The sequence below is a fragment of the Serinus canaria genome, chromosome Z (assembly GCF_022539315.1).
Source record: "Serinus canaria isolate serCan28SL12 chromosome Z, serCan2020, whole genome shotgun sequence".
In the NCBI taxonomy this organism is placed as follows: domain Eukaryota; kingdom Metazoa; phylum Chordata; class Aves; order Passeriformes; family Fringillidae; genus Serinus; species Serinus canaria.
In genome coordinates, this window is record NC_066343.1 from 44,118,872 (window position 1) to 44,145,287 (window position 26,416).

Genomic DNA, 26,416 nt, shown 5'->3' on the forward strand with positions numbered 1-26,416 from the left:
GTAGCCCTTGCTATCCCCAAAACATTATTTTGTTCTACTCCATGCTTTGTAATGACGCTTGTCTTTTTCAGGCTTGAATACTTATTTGCATACACAACTATTTTTTTTTTCATTTTTCAGAAAACTCCATATAAAATTCTTTCCAAGTGGGAATGCAGTCATATTTACGTGAGTAGAAATATTTATCTTGTATAGAGATCTTTGAAAAGATGATTTAAACCCAAAGTAAATTTTTTTGATCAGGGTTAAAGCCTCCAAAATTGCAGATTACAATGGAAAAAATGCAACTGTTCATCTAATAGCAGCTCTTCAAGATCTCGTCTGTAGAGCAGGAGTAACATTTAGAGAGCTGCTACAGTGTTACATAAGGTCATTTGTAGTTTTAATACCATATTTGCTGTGAAAAAGGAAAACAGTAAACAGCAGTACAAAATTTTTACTAGCAATATTAATATCAATGACTCTTGTAAAACTAATAGCATAAATCTTGCTCTTAGCACTGTAGCATATTAATTAATCAGGCCTGCCATCCTCATTTGCCCTTGACTAGGTTTCACTGATAATTACCCAGTGGAAAATTCGGCCCCCTAATGCAAACAATATACTTTTTAACACTTTCTTTCCAGTGGCTGACTTTTGGGGGTGGCAAGAGCATCTTCAGGGAAGGAGGCTGGAAATCCATTCTTGGCTCCAGACACCCTTCTGCAATTTAGCATTTCATATAGATTAAAAACCAGCTTGGAAGGAATTGCTCTGCTCAAACAGAAAAGCTTCTCCTTCAAGACCTCTTTTCTTTTCCTCTCAACTTTAGTCATAGGATTACTGCCAAATATTTATGCATCCTTTGAATGTGAGGCAAGAGATGTATTAAGTGCTAAGTTATTCTAATTTATTCAGCTAAAGGAACCATGTGAGCTAGCACAAAGCCTTCCCTAATTTTGCATTTTAGGCCAGTCACAAGTTTTACTTGCAAAGGACATCAGAATTATATTTTCTTGTTGGTAGTGCTAACCAGGAACGAAAGAGAAAAATCATCTAAGAAATGAAACCCTTGTAAATAAAATATAATTCACAGAAGGCACAGAATTTTCCTCTGGGTCATTATTAGTGAAAGCCAGTGAGGGGATAATAAGGACATGAGACCTGATTAATTAAACATTTGCACTATTGTGCGTAATTACATTTTGGTGAGTTATCCCATGGACATCTGTTTACACAGGACCACGAGACTCGCCACGCTGCGCTTCAGCAGGACCTCAGGCAGAGCCCAGCATGGGACGCCCAGCCACCGGGGCCCCCGGCTCCTTCCCGAGACCAAACCATCCTTCTGCCTGCCTGGGCAGCACATCTCAGCCTGCCAATCTGGCCATGTGTTTGCTGCAGCTTCTTCCCAGAGGAAGTCTCCTAACTGGCTTGGTTTACTGCTCTGAGCTGATGCTCTTACACACATCAGTATGTGAATTTGCAGCGACAACTGCACGTTTTCACACCAGGTTATCAGAGCGCACTGTAGCATGCTTCTGGTAAGTGGGATGTATTCCCACTTACCTTACACTTCAGTCTACATTCCAAGTCAAATGCAGCTCACAGGAATTAAAGTCTGTGCTTCGATTTGAAACATTTTTTTAAAGACTTGTGCTATGACATATTTGAAGTTTAAAGCATTTTTTCAGCTTTCAGTTGCTAATTAACTCATCTGTGGGTTTGCAACATTCTGACAAAAAACTCCGAGCTCCTGAAGCATAGTAAAAGCCTTGGCACTGGCATTATCAGCTAGATTCTGCACAGTTACTAATAGAGACAGCTTCGATATGTTTAAAATTTAGTGTCATAGAAACACTGAATTGCCATGACAAGAACTTCCACAATAACTCTAAGCTGCAGCAGATTTCCACTCCAAACTATGATTGAACATACAGCATTTGGGGAATCCTCTTCTCTGAGCTGGCTGGGATTGACAGTGCTCCAAGCAGCCTTGTCATGACAAAATGATCCCTCTTTCTGGGAAGACTGGGAACAGCTCTGGTGCCTGTTGGACACACTACATCCTGCTTCCCTGGGAAAAGTTCAACATTATGGTTAATTCTTTGGCTTCCTGGTGTAATTTGGGGCATCTGAAAATGTTCTTTTTTTCTAGAAGTGTGACCCTTCAGGAAAGCACCCCTAATGGAGAAAAATTAACATGTAGGAAGACAATACAGTTTGGTATATTTATAGTTTTGTATATTTATACATTTTTTTAATTCAGATTAGCAACTTTTCAATCTTTACCTCATCTTTCAGTTAATATTTACATTTGAGTGACTTTATAGTACTTAGGGTTCTCCTTCCCGTGCCTATGTAAGAAGAGCTATTAAATCAGAATATTTCTGAAAAATGCAGACAAAGTAACACACAGGAATAGCTCAGCTAAATAGGCTATTTCCTGCATGATAGTTGAAAGGCACAAGAGGCCTTACAGCAACCAAGGCCTAGATGTACATGATCAGAAAGAATAAAAGAGAAACAAAGTCATACAGTTGAAAACTTCTGCTTTGTTTTCTGTTGTAAAAGGAATGGGTGTAAAAAATCCTGTTAGCAGAATCCTGCCAAGCACTGTGGGTGTCAACACCTTGTGTATGCAAACAGACAGTTTGGGCTGTGTTCTAGTGCTACAGAAATCCAGCTGTCATGGGTCAAAGAGACATGCTGAGTTGGCTCAACACAGTTTTAGAAACTCATTGCTAGTGTTTCCCCTTGCAGTAAAACACTGTCATCCACAGCACCACCTCATTCTTGCATTAAAGAAAAACATTTGTGTCTCATTATTGCTTAGTTTTCCTTCAATTTGTCTTCAGCCTGCACTATTCAGGCCCCCAGTCCTGGCATTCTGTTGCAAAAAACAACAAACTTTGAATGACCTCTAGGTCTGACCATTAGTAGGACTGGTTCCTGTGTGGGCCTAACAGGTAGGAAAAGCTCTTTCCAAGAAAGATGGGTGGGTACAGGCTGGACTGCGACTGCGGATCTGCCACTGAAAGGTGAAAATACACCTGTATCCTTGAGTCACATGTTCAGACAGACAATCATGAGAAGTGTGGCATCTTTTCAAGGAAACAGAATGCCCATAAGCTTTTGGCGATGTCTTCTTTTTTTCTTTACTCTGAAGCATGACTAGATGATCTCCTAGAATCACAAAATATCCTGAGTTGGAAGGGACCCACAAGGTTCATCACGGCCAACTCCTGGCTCAGCACAAGACACCCAAAAAATCAAACCCTCTGCCTGGGAAAGTAGTTGTCCAAACAGTTCCTGAACTCTGTCAAGCTGGTGCTGTGACCACTTCCCTGGGGAGCTGTTCCTGAGTTCAATCACCCTCTGGGTGAAAAACATTGCCTATTATCCAACCTAAACCTCCTCTGAGACAGCTTTAGGCCGTTCCCTCTGGTCCTGTAGTGACCACTGGTCAACACAGAGAAGAGATCAGTGCCTGCCCCTTCTCATCCCCTCAAGAGGAAGTTGTAGACTGAAAATACATCTCCCCTGCAATTCCTCTTCTCCAGACGAGACCAAGTCACCTCAGCTTCTCCTCATATGACTTTATCTCAAGGCCCTTCACCATCCTCATTGCACTCCTTTGCATGATCTCTAATAGGTTCATGTCTTTCTCATATCATGGCACTCAAACCAGCCCCCAGCACTCGAGGTGAGGCTGTCCCAGCTCAGGACAGAGCAGGACAATCCCCTCCCTTGCCTGGCTGGCCATGCTGTGCCTGATGCCTCCCATGACAGGACTGGCCCTCCAGGCTGCCAGGGCACTGCTGACTCATGTTCAGCTTCACTGACCAGGACCCCCAGGACCCTTTCCATTGCACTGCTTTCTCTTCTTGAACTTCATATGGTTGGTGATTGCCCAGACCCGATTTTTCAAGGCCTCTCTGCAGCACCACCCTACCTTCAAGGGCATCAACTCATCTTGGTTTTGTATCACCTGGGAATTTGCTTAGTATCCCTTCCAGTCTTGCATCCAAGTTGTTTATGAAGATGTTGAAGAGTAAAGGGCCAAGTGTGGGGCCCTATGGAACCCCACTCGTGACAGGTCCCCAGCCTGATGTCACCCCACTCACTGTAACCCCTTGTGACTGACCTGTGAGCCAGCTGCTCACCCATCACATGTGTGTATCCAGCTGTGGGTTGGACATTTTGTCCAGAAAGTTCCTGTGAGAGACACCATCAAAAGTTGCTTTTTAGGCTTTGCTGAAACCTAAAAGGATTCATCATCTTTCTCTCCTTGATCACCTGGGGGTGTTACCTTGTCATAAAAGGACAATTTAGTCCAAGGGTCTTTTCCTCTGGACTGTGTGATGCCCTAAAGAAATAAAGAAATAAATTAGTTGCAAATACTTTTTTTTTTTTTTTAAAGAGCAACTCCTCTTAGTTTTTCTTAATTTGATAGATTTCATCATAATTGCTCCTAATTATTCCTCACATTAGCCTGGTGAACATCAGGCATTTAAATACAATATGCCCAAACATCTCCAGTGGGACAAGCTGCAGTGTGTACAAGGGAGAGCTTGACAGATACTAGAAGCACAGGCCACTCCATAACATGACAGAATAAGAAAACCAAACAAAGATGAGAACTGGTGCCAATTTTTAAAGTGGATTTAAAGGGCAAGCAAATGCACTTTGCTCCATTCAAAAATATTTATTCACTCATCATTTTCAGGCAGTTTATTGTAAAAGTCATATTACACACAGGTTTTCCACTCATACCTCCTGATGGTCCTCACAAGAAACTAAATAACTGAATTGAAGCACTAGGAAAGACACAACAGGAATAATCCTAATTCACTCCTTTATACAACTACATTTTTTAAAAAGGAATGGAGAATTAACAAGTCTAACAAATTATAACATGGCTGTGTGAAGAATCCAGTTCTCTGAAACACTGAAGACAAAGGTCATAAAAACATTGCCAGGGCTAGGTTTAATCTTCAATTTTTCTTCCAAGGATGCCTTTAAACCAGGTACAGTTCGACTTTGATTGAAACTAGCTATGAAGAAAACAGTAATTTTTCTTAGTTGTCTATAAGATTTCTTGGTTGTTACAGATCTTGACCATAAATTATGACTGAATTTGATGCATTTTTTTAATGTGTGGAAAAGAAAATGAATTAGCAATACAAAAGCTTTAGTGAAACCTGGTGTCTTGAAAGGAGGCTAAGAACACAGATCCCATATGCTCATGTTAAAATTTACTGTTGAACAGTATTTGGGGCTTGTCACTTAACCACTCTGTCCCTCAGCTTACTTCTCCAAATGACAGATTTTGATATTCCACTGGCTCTAATGCACTAGTAGGCTCTAGATTAAAAGCACTAGGTAGTCCGGTTGTTATGATAGCAAAAATACAGAAAACCTTTTCAATTTTCTGATGAGCTGTGATTGCTAATTTGCTAATTGTTGCCTTTGGAAATACTTGCCTAAGCACTGTCTGCATGAAGCTCCCCTCCCTCATACATATTGGCACAATACTGAGCAGTGCTAAGTACTGAAAACAGTGTGATAATCAACTTCCTCAGTTTTTACAGGAACTTGGGCAAAAGAAATAGAGAGAAATCTTCATAGTTATGCTACCACTGCAACTTTGCTATTGAGATAATTGGCTTTGCCAGAAACTGTACTGAATGTTTTGTGAAAACAAACAGCAGGGAATCCAGAACATCAACATCTTATAGGCAACAGGGAGTAATCAGGGCACTTGAAACCTTGTACTGGCCAGTGTTGACCAGATGATGGAACTGCAGAATCAACTGAAAACACTTAGGGCATCAGATATGACAGAAAGGGAGCAGGTGAAACAGATTGTAAATAACACAGCACTACTGTTCAAATATGTGATGGGAATGCACAAAGCAGCAAGCAGTTCACAATGGTTTCAGTCCATTTGAGCCTCACAAATGCTAGAGCAATATGACACTATATGGGACAGCCAGAACTTCAGAGAAGATGACTAGCCAGCTAATCAACCACAGCCTCCTACCTGCAAGGATCCCCAAATGCAAAAATGCATCTAGGCTTGACTGAAAAAGTGACTGGTTTAAGGGAGGATGGTTTTGGCAAAGAGCTATCACAATTTTCAGTCAATGCTTGCAGACACCACTCAGTGATCAAGGACAGTTCTCTGGGTGAAGCAGTTGCTGCATCAACAAAGGCAGCACCAGGAGGCTACAGCCCTGCAGCTCTCTCTGGACCTGAACTGTGGAGATGGCTAGGCCGGGTTTCTGACATCCTGGGAAGCCCAAATTTTGCTTAATTTTTTTAAAAAAAACTACCCTAATTAGTTAGTGTGCAGAGCTGAGTCAACCTTACTTAGTTTTAAATTAAAACTTAGTTTAAATTAAACTTTTTCTTAAGGACTTGGCTAAACTGTAGAAATACGGAGCTTTCAGCTGTGACTCACTTTCTCCTACTGTATTTCTTTGCTATTTGTGCTACAGAACTTTCCTGTTTGTGCAACATTCCATGATGGAATAGTCTTTAGTGTCAATAAAACATATTTTTGAAAAGACATAGAAAGGAAAATGGGGAAAAGTATATATAACTTTAGCTATATATAACAAACTGGGGCATGAGGCAGACACTTTTTCCTCTTCACTGAACCCCTCTAACTCAGGCTTCATTCTTCTACTTTTTAAATTTTATTTCAACTTCCAAAATGTGAGACAGCAAAATCTAAGAAAACCACAGATAAGGGAAATAGAACCCACATAAAATAAGGTGTTAGGATATTTGGCTCTATTTATCTCACAGTAGGGAGTGTTTTAGTTGAAACTTTAAAACTCTTTTAGGCCATAGTTAGAGATGTCTTAAAATGAGCTAAAGGCATTTTACAAAATGTTTTCAGTCTCAGAGAAAATAAGTGCTTAATATTGTTATTAATTCTCCTAGCAAAAAGATCTCCACCCAAAGCAGGAGAAACACTGAAAAGCACATACAGCCTGAGTAATATTCCTTAAAGCACTGTGCATACCAGAAGGCAAGTAATCCAGCTTGAGTGTAATGGTCTTGGTGAATAAAAGGCCCAAGTTCCTATTCACTTCAATGGGGTCAGGATTTCCCACAGGAAGCATCCCATCTAAATGCTTGTTTTTTAGTCTACCTCCAAAGCAACAATATTACAGTCCTTTCTGGCATCTCCACCTTTGCAGGTTTAGTCCAAATATTTTATAACTGGTCATATCTGGCTATCAACAGCTGATCAAACTGACAACATATTTACCTTTTCTGTGTCATCTGTCCTCATGGAAGTCATAGGTATTTGTGGCAAATGTGTCCACTTTGGGGCCTGTCTTATCAACCCACTTATCATCCACTCACTATGTACTTCCTACAAAATCAGCAGGAAATCTCAGAATGAAAACCATGCAGCAGAAAAGATCATGTCTTGCAGTTCTCCCGAGCCACAGGAAAAGATCCTTCTGAAGGTGATTTCTAGTTTACATGGCATATACCTTTGAAGTACACTCAATCTGGAATCAATTCAGGAATTTACAGATATGGGTTATCAGACCTTGTTTATTCACAATGATGAGAGGAGTTTAATTAATACCACACATATTGGTCAATTCTTTGCTTTTAAACCTTACCTTTTGCCCATCAGACAATCAATATGTATTTTAATCTTCTTCCCTTTTCAGACATGGTTTTAACATCTCACAGAACAGAGCAGCAGACTTCACAATCATTAATTGCTATTACCAGCTCTTTCATTTTCTGAACATCAGCAGTTTCTGTAAAACCCACTTTCATCCATGTGTTATATTACCCATTTTTATTCACCACTTGTTTCTGAAGTATTCTTCTTTAAAACTGCAGAGGGTCTATTAATCAGGATTACAAAATAGTTCTTTTAGACAGTTTCCTTTGTATTCTCAGATTTTCTCAATTGCATGGAAAAAATAGGAATAAACTTTAGTTGTAGATATAACTCCATATTGATCTACAAAACCTAAAATATGGATGAGGGAAACATGGTAATTTTCCCTGACACAAATACAATTAAAATGTTTATTTTGGGATCTAGTCTAACATTTTAACCTGAGGAGACAATTAAGCCCATGAAAATGAAATGTTTAAAGCTCTGTCAGTCATAGTCTACTAAAAAACAGACATATTTCTGCTACTCTTTGGTCGCATGCAGCACACAATACCAGTTTATATGGCTTCATATTTGTCTCCCTCTCTGTTAATCAACAAAATCAACAGCTACAGACACTTTCACTGGCCTTTCATTTCAATTGTTTACATGCAACTGATCCCAAACATAGAACAAAAGTGGGCAACAGGAAGGAGCAGAGTCAAGTGACCAAGGAAGAGTATGGTTTTGCTGTCCAGTTGTGCAGGGATGCACTTAGAAAAGCCAAAACTCATCTGGAGTTGAATCTGGCAAGGAATGTGAAAGGCAACAGGGAAGTATTCTACAAATATAAGAAAAGCAAAAGGAATGTGAGCCCAGTGCTGAATGGAGCAGGAAAACTGGTGACAACTGACATACAGAAGGATGAGATACTTGATGCTTTCTTTGTCTCAGTCCGCTAATAGGAATCCTAGGCCACTGAGACCACAGAGAATTGGAGCAAGGAAGACTGACTTGGTGAAGATGGGCTGGGCTAGAGAACAAATAAGCAGCTTATATACAAGCTCAAAAGTGCTGAGGGAGCTGTGATGTCACTGTGAGGCCACTTTCAGTTGTTTTTGAATGGCCATGATGACCAATCGAACAAGGACTGAAAGAGAGAAATACCACTCCAAGAACAGGGGGAAAAAACATGCAAAATTAAAAAAAAAGATTAAAAAAATTTTGAGAACAGGTCCTTAAGCATCACTTCAGGCTCTAGGAAAGCAACGAACAACTGCTCCTGGAAACTGTTTCCAGGCCTTCTAGAATGTGACAACTGGCTTGGTGGATGAAGGAAGAACAATGGATGGTTTTTACATTGACTTTGGCAGCATGTCTGACACTGACTCCTGTAACATCATCACAGACAAGCCAACAAAGCACACGTTAAATAAATGAATGGTGAATTAAAAAGTGGCTGAATAATCAAGCCTGGTGCTCTTCCACATCTCTACTAATGGCCTTGAGGATGGGATAAAGTGCATCCTCAGCAGGTTCACAGATAATACAGAACTGGGCAGTGTGACTGACGCACCAGGGCATTTTGCTGACAATCAGAGGCGTTTCCACATGAGAAAACTCCAGAAGTACAGAAAGGAGAAACTGGAAATCCCATAACTGAGGAGAAATAACCCCAGGCACAAGTATAAGCTAGATACCCAGATGGAGATCAGTTTTTCAGAAACGAGTCTGGAGTTTCAACCAGCAGCAAGCTGACCAAGAAGCAGCAATGCATTCTTACAGCATAAAAGGTCAACGGTATCATGGGCTGCTTTGGGCGAAGAGTGGTAAGCAGGTTGAAGAAGTGAACCTTCCACCCTATTCGGCACTGGCAAGACCACATGTAGCCATATCGTGGCCAGATCTGGGCTACCCAGAACAAAAAAGACATGGATATACTGGAACAACCTGTGCAGGGCAGCAAAGATACTGTATGTACTGACTTTCATATGAGGAGAGGCTGAGAGAGATTGGCTTGTTCAACCTGAAGATAAGCCAGCCCAGGGGAGACCTTGTGCATGTGTATACCAACAGGACAGAATGAAGATGAAGGACCCAGATTCCCCTCTGTGGTGCCCAGTGACAGGACCAGAGGCAATGGGCACAAACTGAAACACTGGAGGCTCATGATTCTCCTTGGAACATCAGGAAACACTTTTCCATTGTGAAGGTAACGCAGATTGTCCAGAGGGGTTCTGAAGTCTGGATGCTTGGAGATATTCAAAGACCAACTGAACAGAGTCCAGGAAACCTTTAGCTTTAGCTGACCCTGCTCTGAGCAGGAATATGGAACTAGATTTTAGAGGTCCTATCCAACATCAGCCATTCTGCAGGTCTGTGATTTGTAAGCCAGCGGCTTGTTTACAGTTATAAGCTGCAAAAATTTATTAATTTGGTCATTTCTGTGATTCATGAGAATGATCACATCACTCATGTAGTAGTATCATGGAATAGATGAAGTAGTTATTCTAAAATGGCAACATTACCTAAACAAACCAAATGCTCCTGAGTACTGTAAGCTAGAGATAGAGGGAATGAACTATAGAACCTTGGGATATGCTCATCCTTTCATTTGCTAGGATACAAACCTCAGGTTTCAAAATTATGAAGTTTCTCCTCCAATCTTTTACTAGACCGACAGACATTCATATACATATTGTTGTCTCTTATCATTATTGTGGGTTATACACAATGTTTTTCATATCTGTACCAAGTGAATGGAACAATTTTTAACAACCTTAATTTTTCTGTCACCTTTGCCATCCTCTAAGTTCCCATCTTGAAATGTTTTCATTAATGTGGTCAACTGGGGAGGCAGCAGTGACTGAAAAAACTCTGGGATAGAGGGTTAAATCAGGCTGTACAGGGGAAGTTCCATTCACAGGAGATCGAAACAGCTCCAGAGGGTGGGCAAACCAGGGGCGTGGCATGGCAGTAAGGGCGTGGCATGGCAGTAATGGCATGGCACACCACTTTGCACAGCAACTCACACAAGCAGGGTAAACCACAGGGACCGCTCTCCCACCATCTGGGAGCAGCCAATACAGGCAGCAAACAGACTGAATAGCTGATAAGGAACAGCATCTTATAGCCCCAATCTTTTTAGCATGCTAGTTCAACCTTCCTCAGCTAAGGTTTTGACACCCAAAGCTCAGCTGCATGTAGCTGCAGGAGCCAGCTGAACCAGCCACGTCTGAGGCCGCCAGACAGACAAACCTGCTGATGGGAGATAGATCTGTCCAGATCACAGGCTGCCAGGAGTGCCTGATGCCTTTCTGCAAGGCTGGGGCTGACAAACACTTTGCAGAAGATGTGCTGTGGTTGAGGAGCTATGTCACCAGAGGAGGGAGCTACAGGAAGGAAGAAGTGAACAGGCTTTGTAGTATTTGAAATGCACACGAGGAAGGGGCAGAGGATTATTTTCAGAGACACCATAGACTCTTGGGAGTCTCTATCTCATTGCACTGGAGAAGGAGATGGACTCAGAACCCTGCACAGTAATAAGCCTAGGGTCTGTTAGTCCAGGGTCTGTTGAGACTGGACTAACAGACCCTAGGAAGACTGGAAGCAGGTCACAGTGTGCTCCGGGAGAAAAGTTCCTCCTCCTCCTTCTCAGAATCTGACAAGTAGGACTGGCTCCTTCTATAGCCACGTGTAAAGCTCTGCAAGTAAGAAGGCCAGACAACTGAGGAGGTGGGTAAAGGTCCTTCCGGGATCAAGTGGCCTCCTAACACAACACCATCTGTACCCCACATCAGAATCTCCTGTTAAGAGGAAAAGGAGGGTAGTTGTAATAGGAGACTCCCTTTTAAGGGGAATGGAGGGCCTGACATGCAGACCAGACCCAGCTCACAGGGGCATGGATAAGGGACATTACTGAAGACTCCCCAGTATATTAAGTATATCCCCAGTATATCCTTTATTGGTTGTTGTGATCCTGTATTGGGGCAGTGATGATATAACAAAGGGAAGACCAAGGGCAATCAAAGAGATGTCAGTGTTTTCAGAAGACTGGTAGAAGGATCAAACACAAGTTGCAATCCTTCTGGTAACAATAAATATTATTAATAGGAATAGGCAGATCCATCAGGTCAACGTGTGGCTCTCAGGCAGGTGTTATCAGAAAAAAAACATGGAGATTTTGACCATATTCTACTCAACACCTGGTCTATTGACACCTGAAGAGATTCACCTTTCTCAGAGGGGAAGTAGAATTTCCTGCTAGCACAGGAGATAGCACTTGTTGATAGAGCCTTGAACTAGCTTGGAAGGGGAAAAGGGACCAAATCAGGCCTGCTGAAGTGAAAAATGGGATGGTATGACAAAACTTAAGGAAACAAGCACTAATAGAATCCTTCAATCAGCTTCATTAACTACAATGTACCACACCTGAAATGTTTCTACACTAAGGCATACCCTATGAGAAACAAATAATATGAGCTGAAAGCCCAGCCCTGTCCCAGAGATTTGACATAACTGGCATAAGTAAAACCTGATGGGATGAGTCCTGTGACTAGACAGGACAGTGATGGACAGTTACAGTCTCTTCAGATGGAACAAGGGCAGAAGAGACTGGGGGATGGCTTTGTATGTAATGAGAAGGATAAAATGTGTAGAGCTCAGAGCCGGCAATGGCACAGTTGAGAACCTCTGGGTAAGAGTCAAGAGACAAAAAAAATAATGTGAATGTTATCATGGGACTCTACTATAGACCTCCCAGCCACAACAATGACGCCGACAAATTATTCTTTGAGGAACTAAAGGACACTTCCAAATCAACTGCCCTTGTCCTTATGGGGGACTTCAACTTGCCAGAAATGCTACCTCATGCAACAGGTACAACCTGGGCCAGAAGATCCTTAAAAAACCTGCATGACAACTTTATGGAATAGGTCCTAAGGGAGCTGACTCAGAAGGATGCTCTCCTCAATCTCCTGCTTGTCAATAAAGAGGATCTTGTCAATCAAAGTGGAGACTGGCAGCTGTCTTGGCCACAAAGAGATCAAGCTTAAAATCTCAGTTGACAGCAGGAAAAGCACAGGCAGCAGTTCAGTATCAGGTGAGAAAACTTCAAGCTGCCCAGTGAACTAGAGAGTGAGTCCCCTAGGAAAATGCATTTGCAGATGCTCAAGTCCACTTAAACATCACCTTCTAAGAGGACAGGAGCAGGCAATTTCCAAATGTCTGAAGTCAAGCAGAAAAGGCAAAAGGCTGGCTTGGCTGGGCAGGAATCTTCTGTTGGAAATAAGACAAAAAAGGAAGGAGTATGCCCTTTCAACTGGGATCTTGCCTAGTGGAAGCAAGGTCAGGTGGCATGAAAACAATAAGAGATGCTGCTCACTATTGTAGGGAGAAAATTCATGTAGCCAAAGATCAACTGGAGATGAAGCTGGCCAGAATTGTGGGAGCAATAAAGAGATTTTGGCCAGAATTGTGGGAGCAATAAAGAGATTTCTCATACATCTTAAAATAGCAACAGGGAGCATAAAAATAATATTGGCCCATTACAGGATGAGGATGGTTACCTCACAGATGGGGACAGGCACATGACAGAGGTGTTCAATGCATTCTTTGTCTCTGCCTTCAACACCGATGATAGACTAAGGGGGTCCCAGTGTCTTCAGCTGGAGGACCAGGACAGTGAGAATTTTAAACTCCAGTCAACCCTGAACTTGTGTGGGATCTGCTGCTACAGCTGGATCCCTACAAATCAATGGGGCCTAATGGCATTCCTCTCAGAATCCTCAGATCTAGCTGATGTCATAGCAAAGCCTCTCTCAATGATTTTTGAGTGGTCTTGGGAATCCAGAGCAGTCCCAGCTGACCAGAAGCTGGTGACTGTCTTGGTTTGAAAAGACAGGTGTCATGGTTTGAAAAGACAGGCAGGAGCCTCTCTTGAAATAGAAAATGTGTTCCCCTTCACATATTTTTTAAATTTTTTAATACTTCAGACATAATCTGAATTATTATAATTTTGAAATTATTAGCAAATATTTTGATGGTGTCTCTCAAAGAAACTTTCTGGACAAAATATCAGACACACAGCTGGATAAACACATGATGTGATGGGTGAGCAGCTGGCTCACAGATCAGTCACAAGGGGTTACAGTGAGTGGGGTGACATCAGACTGGGGATCTGTCACTAGTGGGGTTCCACAGGACTTCATCCTCAGCCCAGTGCTCTTCAACATCTTCATAAATTACCTGGATGCAAGACTGGAAGGGATACTAAGCAAATTCCCAGGTGATGCAAAACCAAGAGGAGTTGATGCCCTTGAAGGTAGGGTGGTGCTGCAGAGAGGCCTTGAAAAATCGGGTGTGGGCAATCACCAACCATATGAAGTTCAAGAAGAGAAAGCAGTGCAATGGAAAAGGTCCTGGGGGTCCTGGTCAGTGAAGCTGAACATGAGTCAGCAGTGCCCTGGCAGCCAGGAGGGCCAGTCCTGTCATGGGAGGCATCAGGCACAGCATGGCCAGCCAGGCAAGGGAGGGGATTGTCCTACTCTGTCCTGAGCTGGGACAGCCTCACATCGAGTGCTGGGGGCAGTTTTGAGTGCCACAATATAAGAAAAAAATTAAACTATTAGAGAATGTCCAAAGGAATGCCATCAGGATGGCTATGGACCTTAAGGAGAAGCTGTACAAGGAGCAGCTGAGGTGACTTGGTCTATTCAGCCTGAAGTAGAGGAAGCTGAGGGCAGACCTCATTGCAGTCTTCTATTTCCTCCTGAAGGGAAGAGAAGGGGTAGGAAACAGTCTCTTCTCTGTGTTGACCAGTGACAGGAGTCAAGGGAATGGCCTGAAGATGTGTGAGAGGACATTTAGGTCAGACATCAGGAAAAGGTTCTTCATCCAGAGGATGACTGGGCACCAGAACATGTTGTCTAGGGAAGTGATCACAGCACCAGCCTAACAGAGCTTAAGAAGCATTTGGATTATGCTCTGAGGCACATGGTGTGACTCTTGGGGATGGTGCTTACAGGGCCAGGAGTTAGACTTGATGATCCTTTGTTGGTGCCTTCGAACTCAGCATATTCTGTGATTCAGTTATTCTGTGTAATGTGTATGGCAGAATTTGATTCTTCTAAGAAAAGCATCTGAGTTCATGTAATAATAGCAAAATAATGCCGTCTTTGGGGACATGGCACCTGTTTTAAGATAAAACCCCTACAATATGAATAACTGGAGCAAAGACAATGCATTAAAATATTACTTAGAATTGACTTATGTTGTGGTCAAAACAAGAAAACTGTATTATCAGATTTACAATCCAATTGACTAATGCTGTATTTCTGATAGGATGTTTAAACTCTTCTCTAATATAGGAGAAATTCTAGAAACACTCAAAAGTTGTTTGACCTGGATCTATTTTCTTCCTTATTCATTTTCATGGAGTACTCCTCCATTCTGGCAAATTAAGAATCTTGACAGTGAAATAAATATACAAATACATACACAATAAAAGAAACAAAGCAGACATACAGGAAATGGAAACCAGGAAATTAGAATAAAAAAGAAGACTGTGGAAGCCATGCAGAAATTTCTATAACAAGGTTCTTCTTTGGATTACAGTCCAGATTCCAGTCTAAAGTCAACCCAAGTACCTCTATACACTTCATCTTCACATCCCTAAGCTTCATATCTTCCTGAGGTCCTCAGAGTTGTTTATAAAAATTATAGTATCTAAATTGGATTTGCATTAGACAACTGGTTTAATGGAAAAGATGACAAGTGCTTGCTCAAAGAAATAAGTTTGCATTTGACTAGCTCACATGGTGAACTGTAACTGCTTTGTGAACTTTCTAAGAGGTTCTTGTAGACTCAGACAGAGGTAGAAACCATTTCAGTTATTAAAAGAAACCAAGTCTTTTTGTGCAGCAGCAGAAAAGAGGAAACTCCTCCTTTTCGAATTATAAATCTTTATAGTGCAATTCTTTATGGCTAGGAAGAGAACTTCAGACACTTTTCATATAACCCCAACTGTTTAATCTGTACCCTTTTGGAAGTCAAGCTGTGTGTGTACGTGAGACAGAAACATTTTTGCTGAAATAGGAAGAATGATACGGTTCTCCTCAACCCACTGTAAAAGTACCCGATTCTTACAAGGGAATCAATGTACATTTTCTTTGCAGAGAATGGCATTATACAGCTTGTGAATCTCCACCCTTTTGTAGTCTAGTTAGAACCTGTGATCACAGGGACCATGGTAAGCAAATGGACACTATATCCATTAACAAAGACACTAAATTTTACCTAAGTAGAAAAGCAACAGGGTCTAAGTTTAGCTTACAGAAAAACAAATCTGAGCTATTCAAACAAGATCCTCTTTATCACTTCCTTTTAAATGTACTATTACTCCAGAGTCAGTTGAGTCAGGCTGTCTTCTGCTAGGTTTTAAGAAATTTGATTGAAATTCTAGCAAATATCTCAATAGTAACATTTATTCATTTCCCTACCATACCCTATGCAGTGCTCAGCCACTAAAACAGACACAAAAGTGCAATACAAACAAGTATTCCACAAATACTTAATGAAAACTTTTGTTGTAGTTACAGCTGAAAAGGTGTTTCACACTGGAGGAAATTTGCATTTTCAATAAATTAAGATACATTCACAGGCTGCAGGACATTAATACAGCAGACATAACAATGAACAAATGTTGCAGATAATAGCATTTATCATCTGAGAAAAAAAACATTTTCTTATGATACTGGAGTAAAACTGGCAGAGTTTTGTCGTAATGAAAATTTACGGTCAGATTCCTGGACAAAGGAATTCCATCTCAAAGGGTAAACTGGGAGGGTTTTTGTTTGTTTCTCTTTTGTTTCATTATTGTCATTGTTGTTTGGGTTGTTCGTTGGTTTATTTTGGTTTTACATGTAGCAGTTGACACGAAAGATAAAGAGGTTTTTTCTCTTTGTCTTACAGGGTGTGTACGAACTCTAATTTATTGATTTAACTACAGAGGCTTCTTTTTTAGAAATAATCAGAGCCTGAATAATCTTTAGAAATAATCAGAGCCTACAGATGTCTTCTGAACTTAATCAGAGATCCTTTGGTTTTCTTTTCTTTCTGATCCTTCACAATTAATGCTGTTTCTAAATATTATCTCCTGTTATAAAATATTTTCCTAAATTACAGTGTCCATTAAGAAAATATTATGACAATTTTTCTAATTGGTTTTACATACCTTTTTCTTGGAGCTTTTTGGCCAAAGCTATGCTTCGTAGTTAATCTAAGATGTATTTGGCTCACTCCTTTAAAAATGGGTTTATTTACAATGCCAAATAAAAGATTCATAACACTTTGCTGTTAATTTTTGAGTTTCCCTATTTTCCTTTGATAATAATTTAACACATTATGCCTGATGGAGTCCTAAGAGTTCACTAAGCAACAGCTGGTTCTATCTGACTTCTACAAGAGCTTCTGGGAAAAATAAGTAGTTAAGGGCAAAGGCACAAAACATGTGCACATACATCAGACACTGCCAAAAAATACCTTAAGTAAAATATAGCATTAAAAAAGCCAAGACCCAACTCAAATGCTCATATACAAATGCATTGCATGGATAATTAGACTTTGAACACCAGGGGATTTCCACAAGTGTCCTTATGGCTTCCCACCTCCATATTGCTCAGCATAGTTGTGAGTTTCTGGAACCTAGAAAGATCTGCTTTTTGCCCTTGAGCCAGTGGTAGAGAGAATTAAGTCCCCACAGGTCAGAAGTCTACAGGTCTTGCCTCCTGAACTATACAGGTCGTCGTAGTATACAACAGATTCAGTGCAGATCTTGGAAGAAGACATTGATCTGCAAATGTCAACAGTCATTCCGATGTGAAGCAGTTAATCTGCTTCCAGACACTTTTATAATATCTTAGACATGAGGAGAAAACAAAAAATATTTAGCTAGACACATTAAGGCAGGCCCTTAAATAAGCTTAAAATGCTCCTACTAAAAAGCTGACTAATATGACTTTCCACAAACTAACTCTTTGTGATTTGCTACACAAGATTCAAACACTTCATTTTTTCCTTGGAAGGCCAAGTGTGATGTACCAACGCCACCTAATAAGACACTATAAGGACCAGGAAGTTCCCCAAATGCATCAAAAGTTTCACACAAGCTAGGTCCATTTACAGTTGCATGCTTCCACCAGGCTGGCTGATATCAATTTGGAAAATAACACTGGCTTGAAAAAAAAAATTTTTGAAAGTCATAACTCATGAGCATTTGCAAACTCATTTCCAAGACAGAATTCTAATGACTTCCAGAAACCACCCTGCAGTCATGAGAAAAATCCTGGAAAGCTCAGAGTCCAAAAGTGTAACTAAGTCCTACAGGACTAGACAAACAGCATGCAGACTTCTCCAGCCAAAATAAGGAAGTAGAAAGCAGCTGTCCATATGACGGCAGTTACTTTGGAATTGCAATTCCATCGTGCAAAAGCACAACACCAAACATATCCTACCGAGTGCACACACTGCTATTGTAAAATCACTAGTGTTTGTTCCTTTCTGTATTCCTCTTCAAAATCTTTTGAGTCCACAATTTGCACTATTTTTTACATCTCAATTGCAAAGCCAGCATCTATTCCCTCTTGGGGATTTTAAACTGGCAGGAAGAGTTAACACTGAGAAGTATTCAGAGAAATAACATGAACTTACTTTTTCCATACTTAGACAAAGTCAAGATGAAAAGCCATTGGTGTGTCCTAATGCCAGATTACAAAAGCTGCCAAAAGGCACTTCTATAACAAAACTCTCTTCAGGAGTTGGATTGTACTTTTCAATGTACATTTATTAACTTGTGTGACACTCCCAACAGAAAAACCCCTTGAGATTAATTTATTTGTCTAAAGACTCAGTAATTGTCTCACCAGTTCTCTCAAGAGGCAGTCTGAAAACATAAAACAAAAGCAAGCCTAGTTCACATTTCCCGTCAGTTTATAATGGATATTGCCACCATTTGGACAGTAAAGGATTCCTATGCCAGCAGAGTATGACTATTCTGTCTTGCACACTGGTTTTTCTATAGCAGTATGATATGTCAGTGTATACTTTGCTAAAGAGAACTTTCTGTCAACAATCAGTGTTTCATTGGCATTAATGTGCAGTAAAAGACAACGAAGCATGACTCAATTAAACCACCAAATACTGCATTTAAATACATTAACCCCTGACATTTTAAAAGAACAGTGCAGGATTTTAGCTGCATGACTCTTGTTAAGGTCAGTGCTTTAATATATACAGCTTCCCACCCCAAATGTCTGACATAAATTTGTTTCAGTAAGCCAATTGAGAATGAAGCCTGAAACCAGGATTTATCTACCACTGCAAACATTACAACTAAGATTTCTCCCATGCTATTGTTTATGGGAACAAATTTTATTAAACTTTACATAGTGTTGAGGTAGGAAAGGATTTAATATTTAATTCACAATTCTCTCACTTTTGTTTTGATAATTACCTTGTGAACTGAGGCTTAAAAACTATTTTCAAAAGCTTTTTAGTCAGCAAAAATCTCGAATTATATATATATGAATGTCACAGGGTAGAGTGTAGCTTGGGTTCCTCCTGTTATGCGCCAGTAGAATCCCCTGCATTATAACGACTTAATGTATAAAGTTCTAATGACATGTCAACACAGCATACACTGAAAGTGACTGAAACTCTCACCTGATTCATACAAAAGTTTCCCCCACTTATTTTGCTATCCACATTGGGAAGATTTTTAAACCTAACAGCATTTTTCCTGTAACACGTAGAAGGTACATGCCTTTGTTCTGCTCACAAGTACAGATATTCCTGTTTCCACAACTTTTAGGACCACACCATTAGTGTGGACTAAACTATTCAGATATCTGCAAGTCAGTTAGTGGGACTGTTCGGTGGGTTGGCTGTATATCACACAAAACAAAATGTATTTAAACATAATTATCATTGCTTTATTTTTGAACAATCTCCCTGTTATCGTCATGCAGTGGAAGATTAAAAAATTGGTTTACCAAGAAAAAGAAGGGATACTTATACAATAATGGTGACAATATTTGTGCTTAAAATCTAAATTTTAAATCTAACATTTTAATCTAATGTCTTCTATTTTTTAATTACTGACTTTCATGGAGTTAGTCAAAATTAAGTCCAACCACTTATGAAGCTTTAACTGGGCACAGTAGAGCCATGAGAAGGCAATCTGACATCAGTAATATTTTTTAGTACTTTTAGCTTATGAAGAGACACGAAACATGGTACAATAGAGGTGGTAAATAAAAAACTGAAGACAAATTATTCAGTGGATCTCCCTACCTCCTGCTGAGTGCTCCTTGGAAAAAACTTAGTTTTCAGACAATTCCTTATATTTTGCTTTGTCCTTGTTCAATTTTATTCATCAGTCACTGGACACCAGAAATAGCAGACAAAGATTCAGTTTCATATGCATAGCTGAATGGTTGGTTTGTAAAGCACTGAACTGCAATACATAAAATTACATAAATTGCTCAAAATTCCTACATGATGCTCTCTGTGACAGCAATCAGATCCATGTTAGCATGACAAAGAGCATGTCACCTTCCATATCCCATTGAAAGACAATTTGCAGAGACCTAAGTGAAAGTCATGTCTAAATCTGTAAAACTGAAGTCATAGTAGAGTCAAGAGTACCTATAAGAAAACGTAATTTTTCCAGTTTCAATTTTGTACATAAATATGCTAAATAATTTATGCAAAAATCACTTCAGGTTCCACTGGTTTAGTTGAATACTTAGCAAAGAGGAAAGAAGACACTTAAACACTTTCTGAGTAAATAGCGAGGTACATTTTTAGGCTATGTGGAGAGTATGATGCCAGATGATTGTCCAAAAATGATCAGATTACAAAGACCAAAGTGAAGTCAAGTTAGACAAAATCTAGTAATTTCATACTGGGCAAGATTAAAAGATAGGATAGAATGTCCTAATAGATCCTTTGTTAGTTTGGATTTCAAGGCCAAGCAACAACAGAATGGAGAAAGAAATGCTGAGTAAGCTTGGTGCTCCATCACCAGCAGCAGGAGAGGTGCTCTTCACATATAGATTTCATCCAAACTCTGAAGCTGCCAGGGGCTTTTTGGGGTTTATTCACTGGAGAATAATCAAAGAGCTACAAAAAACATCAGGAGAAAAATGCTACTAAAGCAATTTTGTATATCAGAAAAGAATTTAAATATTTTTAGGAGCTTAGTTACAGCGTATGCAAATTCATCTTAAATTTAAAGCATTGGAAAACCTTTCAAGTACAGAATAACTGCAGAATGATCAGATGCTCTTATAAGTGATCAAATGATCAGACTGACCTAATTGACAAAGAGGTTATATAAAATATTGCCTTTTACTTAATCCAGGGCTTTAGCAGCATTTAGAAACTTGGAGAGCCCTTAATAAAAAAAAATGTCCTACTTGTTGAGTAAGGAATTATGGACTAGATACATGGACAGTAAGTCAGCTGCAAAACTGCCTGAACTGGGGAGCTCAAAGGTTGGTGATCAGTGCCAAAAAATCACCTGGAGGCCAGTCACTAGTGGTGTACTCCAGCGGTCAATAAGGGGACTAATACAGACTCATAGCATTGTTAATGGCCTGGATAATGGGAGACACTGCAAAATCTGCAAGTTAGTAGATGACACTAAACTGGAAGAAGTGGTTGACAGATCAGAAGGATTTGCTGCCATCCAGAGGGACTTTTGACAGAGCAGAGAAGGACTGATAAGAACTTGATGAAATTCAAGTAAAGAGAAGAAAGGCTGCTCTACCTGGGGAGAACTACCTCCAGCACTAGGACAGGATGGGGATCCAAACTGACTGGGGACCAACTGTCTGGGGAGCAGTTTGGCAGAAAAGTACCTGGAAGTTCTTGGTCTTCCTGTTTACCATGAGGCAGAAATGTGCCCTGGCAGCAAAGCAGGCCAACAGCCCTTTAGGGCTGTATCAGGAAGAGAGCTGCCAGCAAGTCAAGGGAGGCAATTTTTCCTCTCCATCCAGCATTGGTGACTCTGTATCTGCAGTAATGGCTCCAGTCCAGACCTCCCTAGCACATGAGAGAAATGGAAATACAGAAGCAAGTCCACTGAAGGACCAAAAAGGTGACTGAAGCAAAATCTCTTCTCATAAGAGGCTGAGAGAGCTGTGATTTTTTTCAGCTTGCAGAAGAAAAGGCTCAGGGAGATCTTACCAACCAAATACCTGTAAAGAATATGGAGCTACATTATTCTCTGTGGTGCCTAGTGACAGGACAAAAGGCAATGTTCAGCAACCTGTTGTAGCTGACTGTATTCTAAGCAGGGGTGATGGAATAGATGATCTTCAGAGCCTTGAAACCTCAGCTCCCTTGGTTTAACTTGGTAAAGGCATTCAAGATCATTTACGATGGAAGATACTCCCATAAATGCCTATTCAACCTGAAAGTCATGGAATTCTGCTAAATTCACAAATAGCTGTGGGAGATAGGAGCCAAAAAAACCCTCTGTACTACCAGTAGGAATTGCTTAGATCCTGTGGAGTGAAAATACTGTCAGACAAATAACCAAAGTCTTTGCTGAGAAAGATAACCATATGTGTGCACACAGGAACAAACACAACTTTTACTAAGAGCTATAAAAACTACTGTAGGGAAAATTATGTATTATGCAGTCTCTTTTCAGACATGTGTTGCTTGGTGGGTAAATAAATTAATATTAATTTTGAGACTGACCAGAAAGCCAATCATTTGTTGCAGCACATTCAAAAACCATAGAGACTATTTTAACCCACCAAATATGGTCTTCTAAAGAAAACTATAGTTGTTCTTGTGAAGGAGCGCTGAGATGAAGCTGAGATTATACAAGTGGAACTAGTCCTCTCTAAATTCCAGGCTAAAAATGAAAAGCTTTGAAAGTAAGGATCAAGATCTAAAGCTCTGTAATTTTCAAAGGAAGGCAGAGCAGATGGTATAAAACAGGATGGTCTGTTGAAAGCTACTGTTTCTGTACTGTCTTGCCACATTCTATACAAGCATGACTTTTATTGTGTCCCCAAAAGATAGGGAAAAATACGCTCTGGTAAGCTACAAACTACATTTGTAAACTACTAACAGTAGTTAGCAGTTTACAAATGTAGTTTGTACTAATTTACAAACTTATTTGGAATTTATCTCAAATTTCACTTTGCCAAATGCAAGGAAAAGAAACTCAGGAGTATCACACTAAAGATAATGCAGTTTACTACTCACAGCTTCTTCACAATGTAAGAAAGAGGAGATTTTGATTACAAATGGGACCTCTGGCAGCCAAATAAAATATATTTCAAAGTCCATTCTAAGTGGATAGCTTTAAGAGAAATGGTACGTAACTCACAGTTAGTCAATATTTAAATAGAGTGAATAAGGTAGATGTTCTCCTTCAATGAAAACTTACAAACTAGTTATTGTGAGAAATGATAGCTTGTTAGATCACCTACTAACTACACTCAGTTTGCCATTGTTATGGTCCCTGTGAAATCACATAAACCCATGCCTGGAGATGTAACTAGAGGAGACACTCCTAATCTCAGTAAGATACGGATTTCAGAAAGAAATACTTTTTCTGTCTCTACATGCACAATACCACATAGACTTGCAATGATGGGAAAGGTACAAGTAGGCTGCAAATCTTCAGCAGTTTGAAACCACATAGCAAAAAAGTAGGCACTTTCTTTCTCAAACCATGAGAAAGTAGAGAGCACCAAGAGAATATACTTTAAAAAGTGCTTAAATGAACTTCCTCTATACACAGTAGAGAGGAAAATTATCAATGAGATTTATTCTTTTATTCTTTATATTAACAGATCTTTGACATTAAATTTGGAAAAGCAGAATACAGTACTTATGGTGCCCTTAAGAACATCCACTGTCATGAAAGAGCGGAGCCAACCCACTTGGTGGAAAATGAAAACTTTTTCTTCAGTATTTAAGACTAAATACATAAAGAAAATGAATGTTCTCCCTCTGTCAGCTGACTCTTACATGTAAGAGTTCTTCAGGTTTTATTATTTAGCATTTCATGGCTCTGTATTGTTACACAAACAAACATGCACAACAAGGCTGTGAGCAATGGACTGAACAGAGAATACCTGAACATTTGAAGATTAAGAATGAAGGCCTTAGATTAAAGGTCTTCTGTTGAAAATTAAAAGGCCTATTAGGAGTGCCTCAGTTTCTTCAGCCTGGAGAAGAGAGGACTGAAAAGACCTCACTGCAGTTACAACTTCCTCAAGAGGGAAAGAGAAGGGGTAGGCACTGATATCCTCTCTGTAGCAACCAGTGACAGGACCCAAGAGAACTGAAGGCTTGAAGTTGCATCAGGAGAGGTTTAGGTTGGATATCATGGAAAGGATTTTCATCCAGAGGGTGGTTGGGTACTGGAACAGACTCCCCTGGGAAGCACCAGCCTAAGAGACTTCAAGAAGCATTTGAACAGTGCTCTCAGGCACATGCTGTTACTCATGGGATTGTCCTATGCAGGGCTAGGATTTGGACTTGATGATCATTGTGGGTCTCTTCCAACTCAGGATATTCTATGATTCTAGAGTACCTGAAAACAAGGGTAGTTGGAAGATTTGTTCAGTTTAAGTGATACATCATTTATGCAAATATTCTTCTCCATCCAAAAATGGAATTTCAGTAGTAGTCATGAAGCTTTAAATTCAAACCCTACATTTGACATATAAGAAGAAATTACAATTTTCTCAATGCATAATATTATTTTTCTAATGTATCACTGGCCCATACTGAGAAACAATCTATTATATAGATTTTGCATTCAATTTTTTTGTCAAAAACTACACAGCATATCAAAAGTTAACAGCACAAGGGAGTTCTGTGATTAATATGAAAACAAATGATATATTAAAAAATTTCTTTTGTTCTTCATTCACAATGATGAAAATGCTAGGATTTAACCTTTAAGGGTTAAAGAGTTTAATCAATGTCAATGTCTGATCTTCTGAAGGCGATAAAGAACAGTCTGTCTAGCGATACCCAACAGAACATCACTTTGTCAAGCCACAAAGCACCCAAAAGCTTGTCAAGTAAGTTACCAGAAACCTCTTTGTGGTTAGAACTCAGCTCCTTCCTGCTTGACCTATTATTTGATATTTGACCACTTGGTTGCAAGACACTTGCTCTTTCCAGCTGAAATGTCACTGGGGCATCTTGTCAGCTCCCCGACATCTCGGCCTGACATACAATTTTACTTTTGTGTGCTACAAGGCAGAAAATGCAGGGCAATGGCCTTGCTTTAAATTCTGTCAGCATCAAAGATGGGCGTCACTCTTGGGTCCTACCAACAACAACAAAAAAGGAGTCTATTTGAAGGTCAAAACAGCCATTACTTTTTAGTCTTTCAGCTTAAACTAAATACATTACCTGCAACACTGGTTTGGGAACTGCCCTTATAAAGTATATAAACATATCATCAGAAATCCTCTCTCCACAATTGTTCTTCTTTCTTATGAAATGCAGACTTGATAAAAGGGTGAGTTTTCAGTGCCTGCAGGGACCAGATTCAGTGGTTAACTTAACTTGTTCAAATAGGCAAGTGGTATCATGTAGCTTTACAAGGAGCAACCTGACCTTCTCACATTGACCAGCAGTGACATTATTGTGCAGGAAGAGAAGCAGTCACATCATTTCTGTTTTGCACAACCTGCTTAAAGTTTGCAACTAAATGCTTGTCTTCAGTTGAGCTGACAAGAGAAAAGAGGGGGCTCAGTGAACCATGGCAGGGCTGCCATGAAATGACAGGAATCATTGGCATACATTTCAAATAGCTCTCTCAATCCTATTAAAGTATTGCAGTCCTGCTTTAAAATAGACAAGTATGAAACAACTTTGATAGATAGAGACTAAAATGGCTTATTGATTTTTTTTTTTAAGACTGAGGAAAATTACCCAAAATGTGTCATTCTTTAACATTTAAAAATATACTACATAAAAAATGAACAACTGCAATAAATAAAAGTTTAAAGAAATAACTGCTTCAGTATGCAAAACTGACAGGTGCAGAAATGTGAACATACAAATGCACATTTTCATAAAACCATAAAATTAATGTCAAAAAATACAAACGCTGAGCTACAATTCAAAGATAGCAAAAAAATTACACTTTAATTGCATCATTTTACATTAATATAATTTTTCCCTTCTAGAAGATTATTGATACTAAGAATCTGAAAATCCATTTTCCATTGTTCTTCTGGGATTGGATGTGACATTCAGGCTGAAGAAACAGATTGAAGACAGAGAACTGTCTCTGTTTTGCATAACACTGTAGGATGTGTCAGGTTCAGCTTGCAATGCCAAAAAGTCTAGGACAGAACTCTGGTCAGGCTGAATTTCTAGCTTGGAGGCACGCTGATGTTTGAACTACCTCTTGTTTCCTGGAATGATAAATAAAGTATAAAAAAACAAAGCGAAAAGAGAATTTACATTTACTGTTAAATTCCTTTCACAAAGGTATGTATATGAAGTATTTGCAAGTGTTTGCTTCTTGTTTTAAATACTTACTTTGGTACCTGAAAACCAATAGTCATATTTAATAGAAAGAAACAAAGCATATTTTCTCAGGTATTCTGCCCATGTAGTGTTCAAAAAAAATAACCAACTGTATTTGAAGTGCTACAAATACTTATAGAGAACTTTTACCCCCTCTTCATTACAATTACCAGAGTTCTTTTTAATCAAATAAACAAATGATTTCCAGTCTAC

The 26,416-nt window shown here is 39.7% G+C and overlaps 1 protein-coding gene across 4 annotated transcripts in view; it reads right to left on the reverse strand.

Moving 5' to 3' along the window:
* Nucleotides 1-19,117: 19,117 nt before the first annotated feature.
* CCDC171 (coiled-coil domain containing 171) overlaps nt 19,118-26,416 on the reverse strand; it is a 166,056-nt gene continuing 158,757 nt past the window's right edge. For all 4 annotated transcript variants that reach the window (XM_050986505.1, XM_050986506.1, XM_018918358.3 and 1 more), the window contains one exon: nt 19,118-26,088. In XM_050986505.1, the coding sequence (XP_050842462.1) occupies nt 26,075-26,088 (14 nt within the window). In that variant the 3' untranslated portion in view covers nt 19,118-26,074. The remainder of the gene's footprint in view (nt 26,089-26,416) is intronic.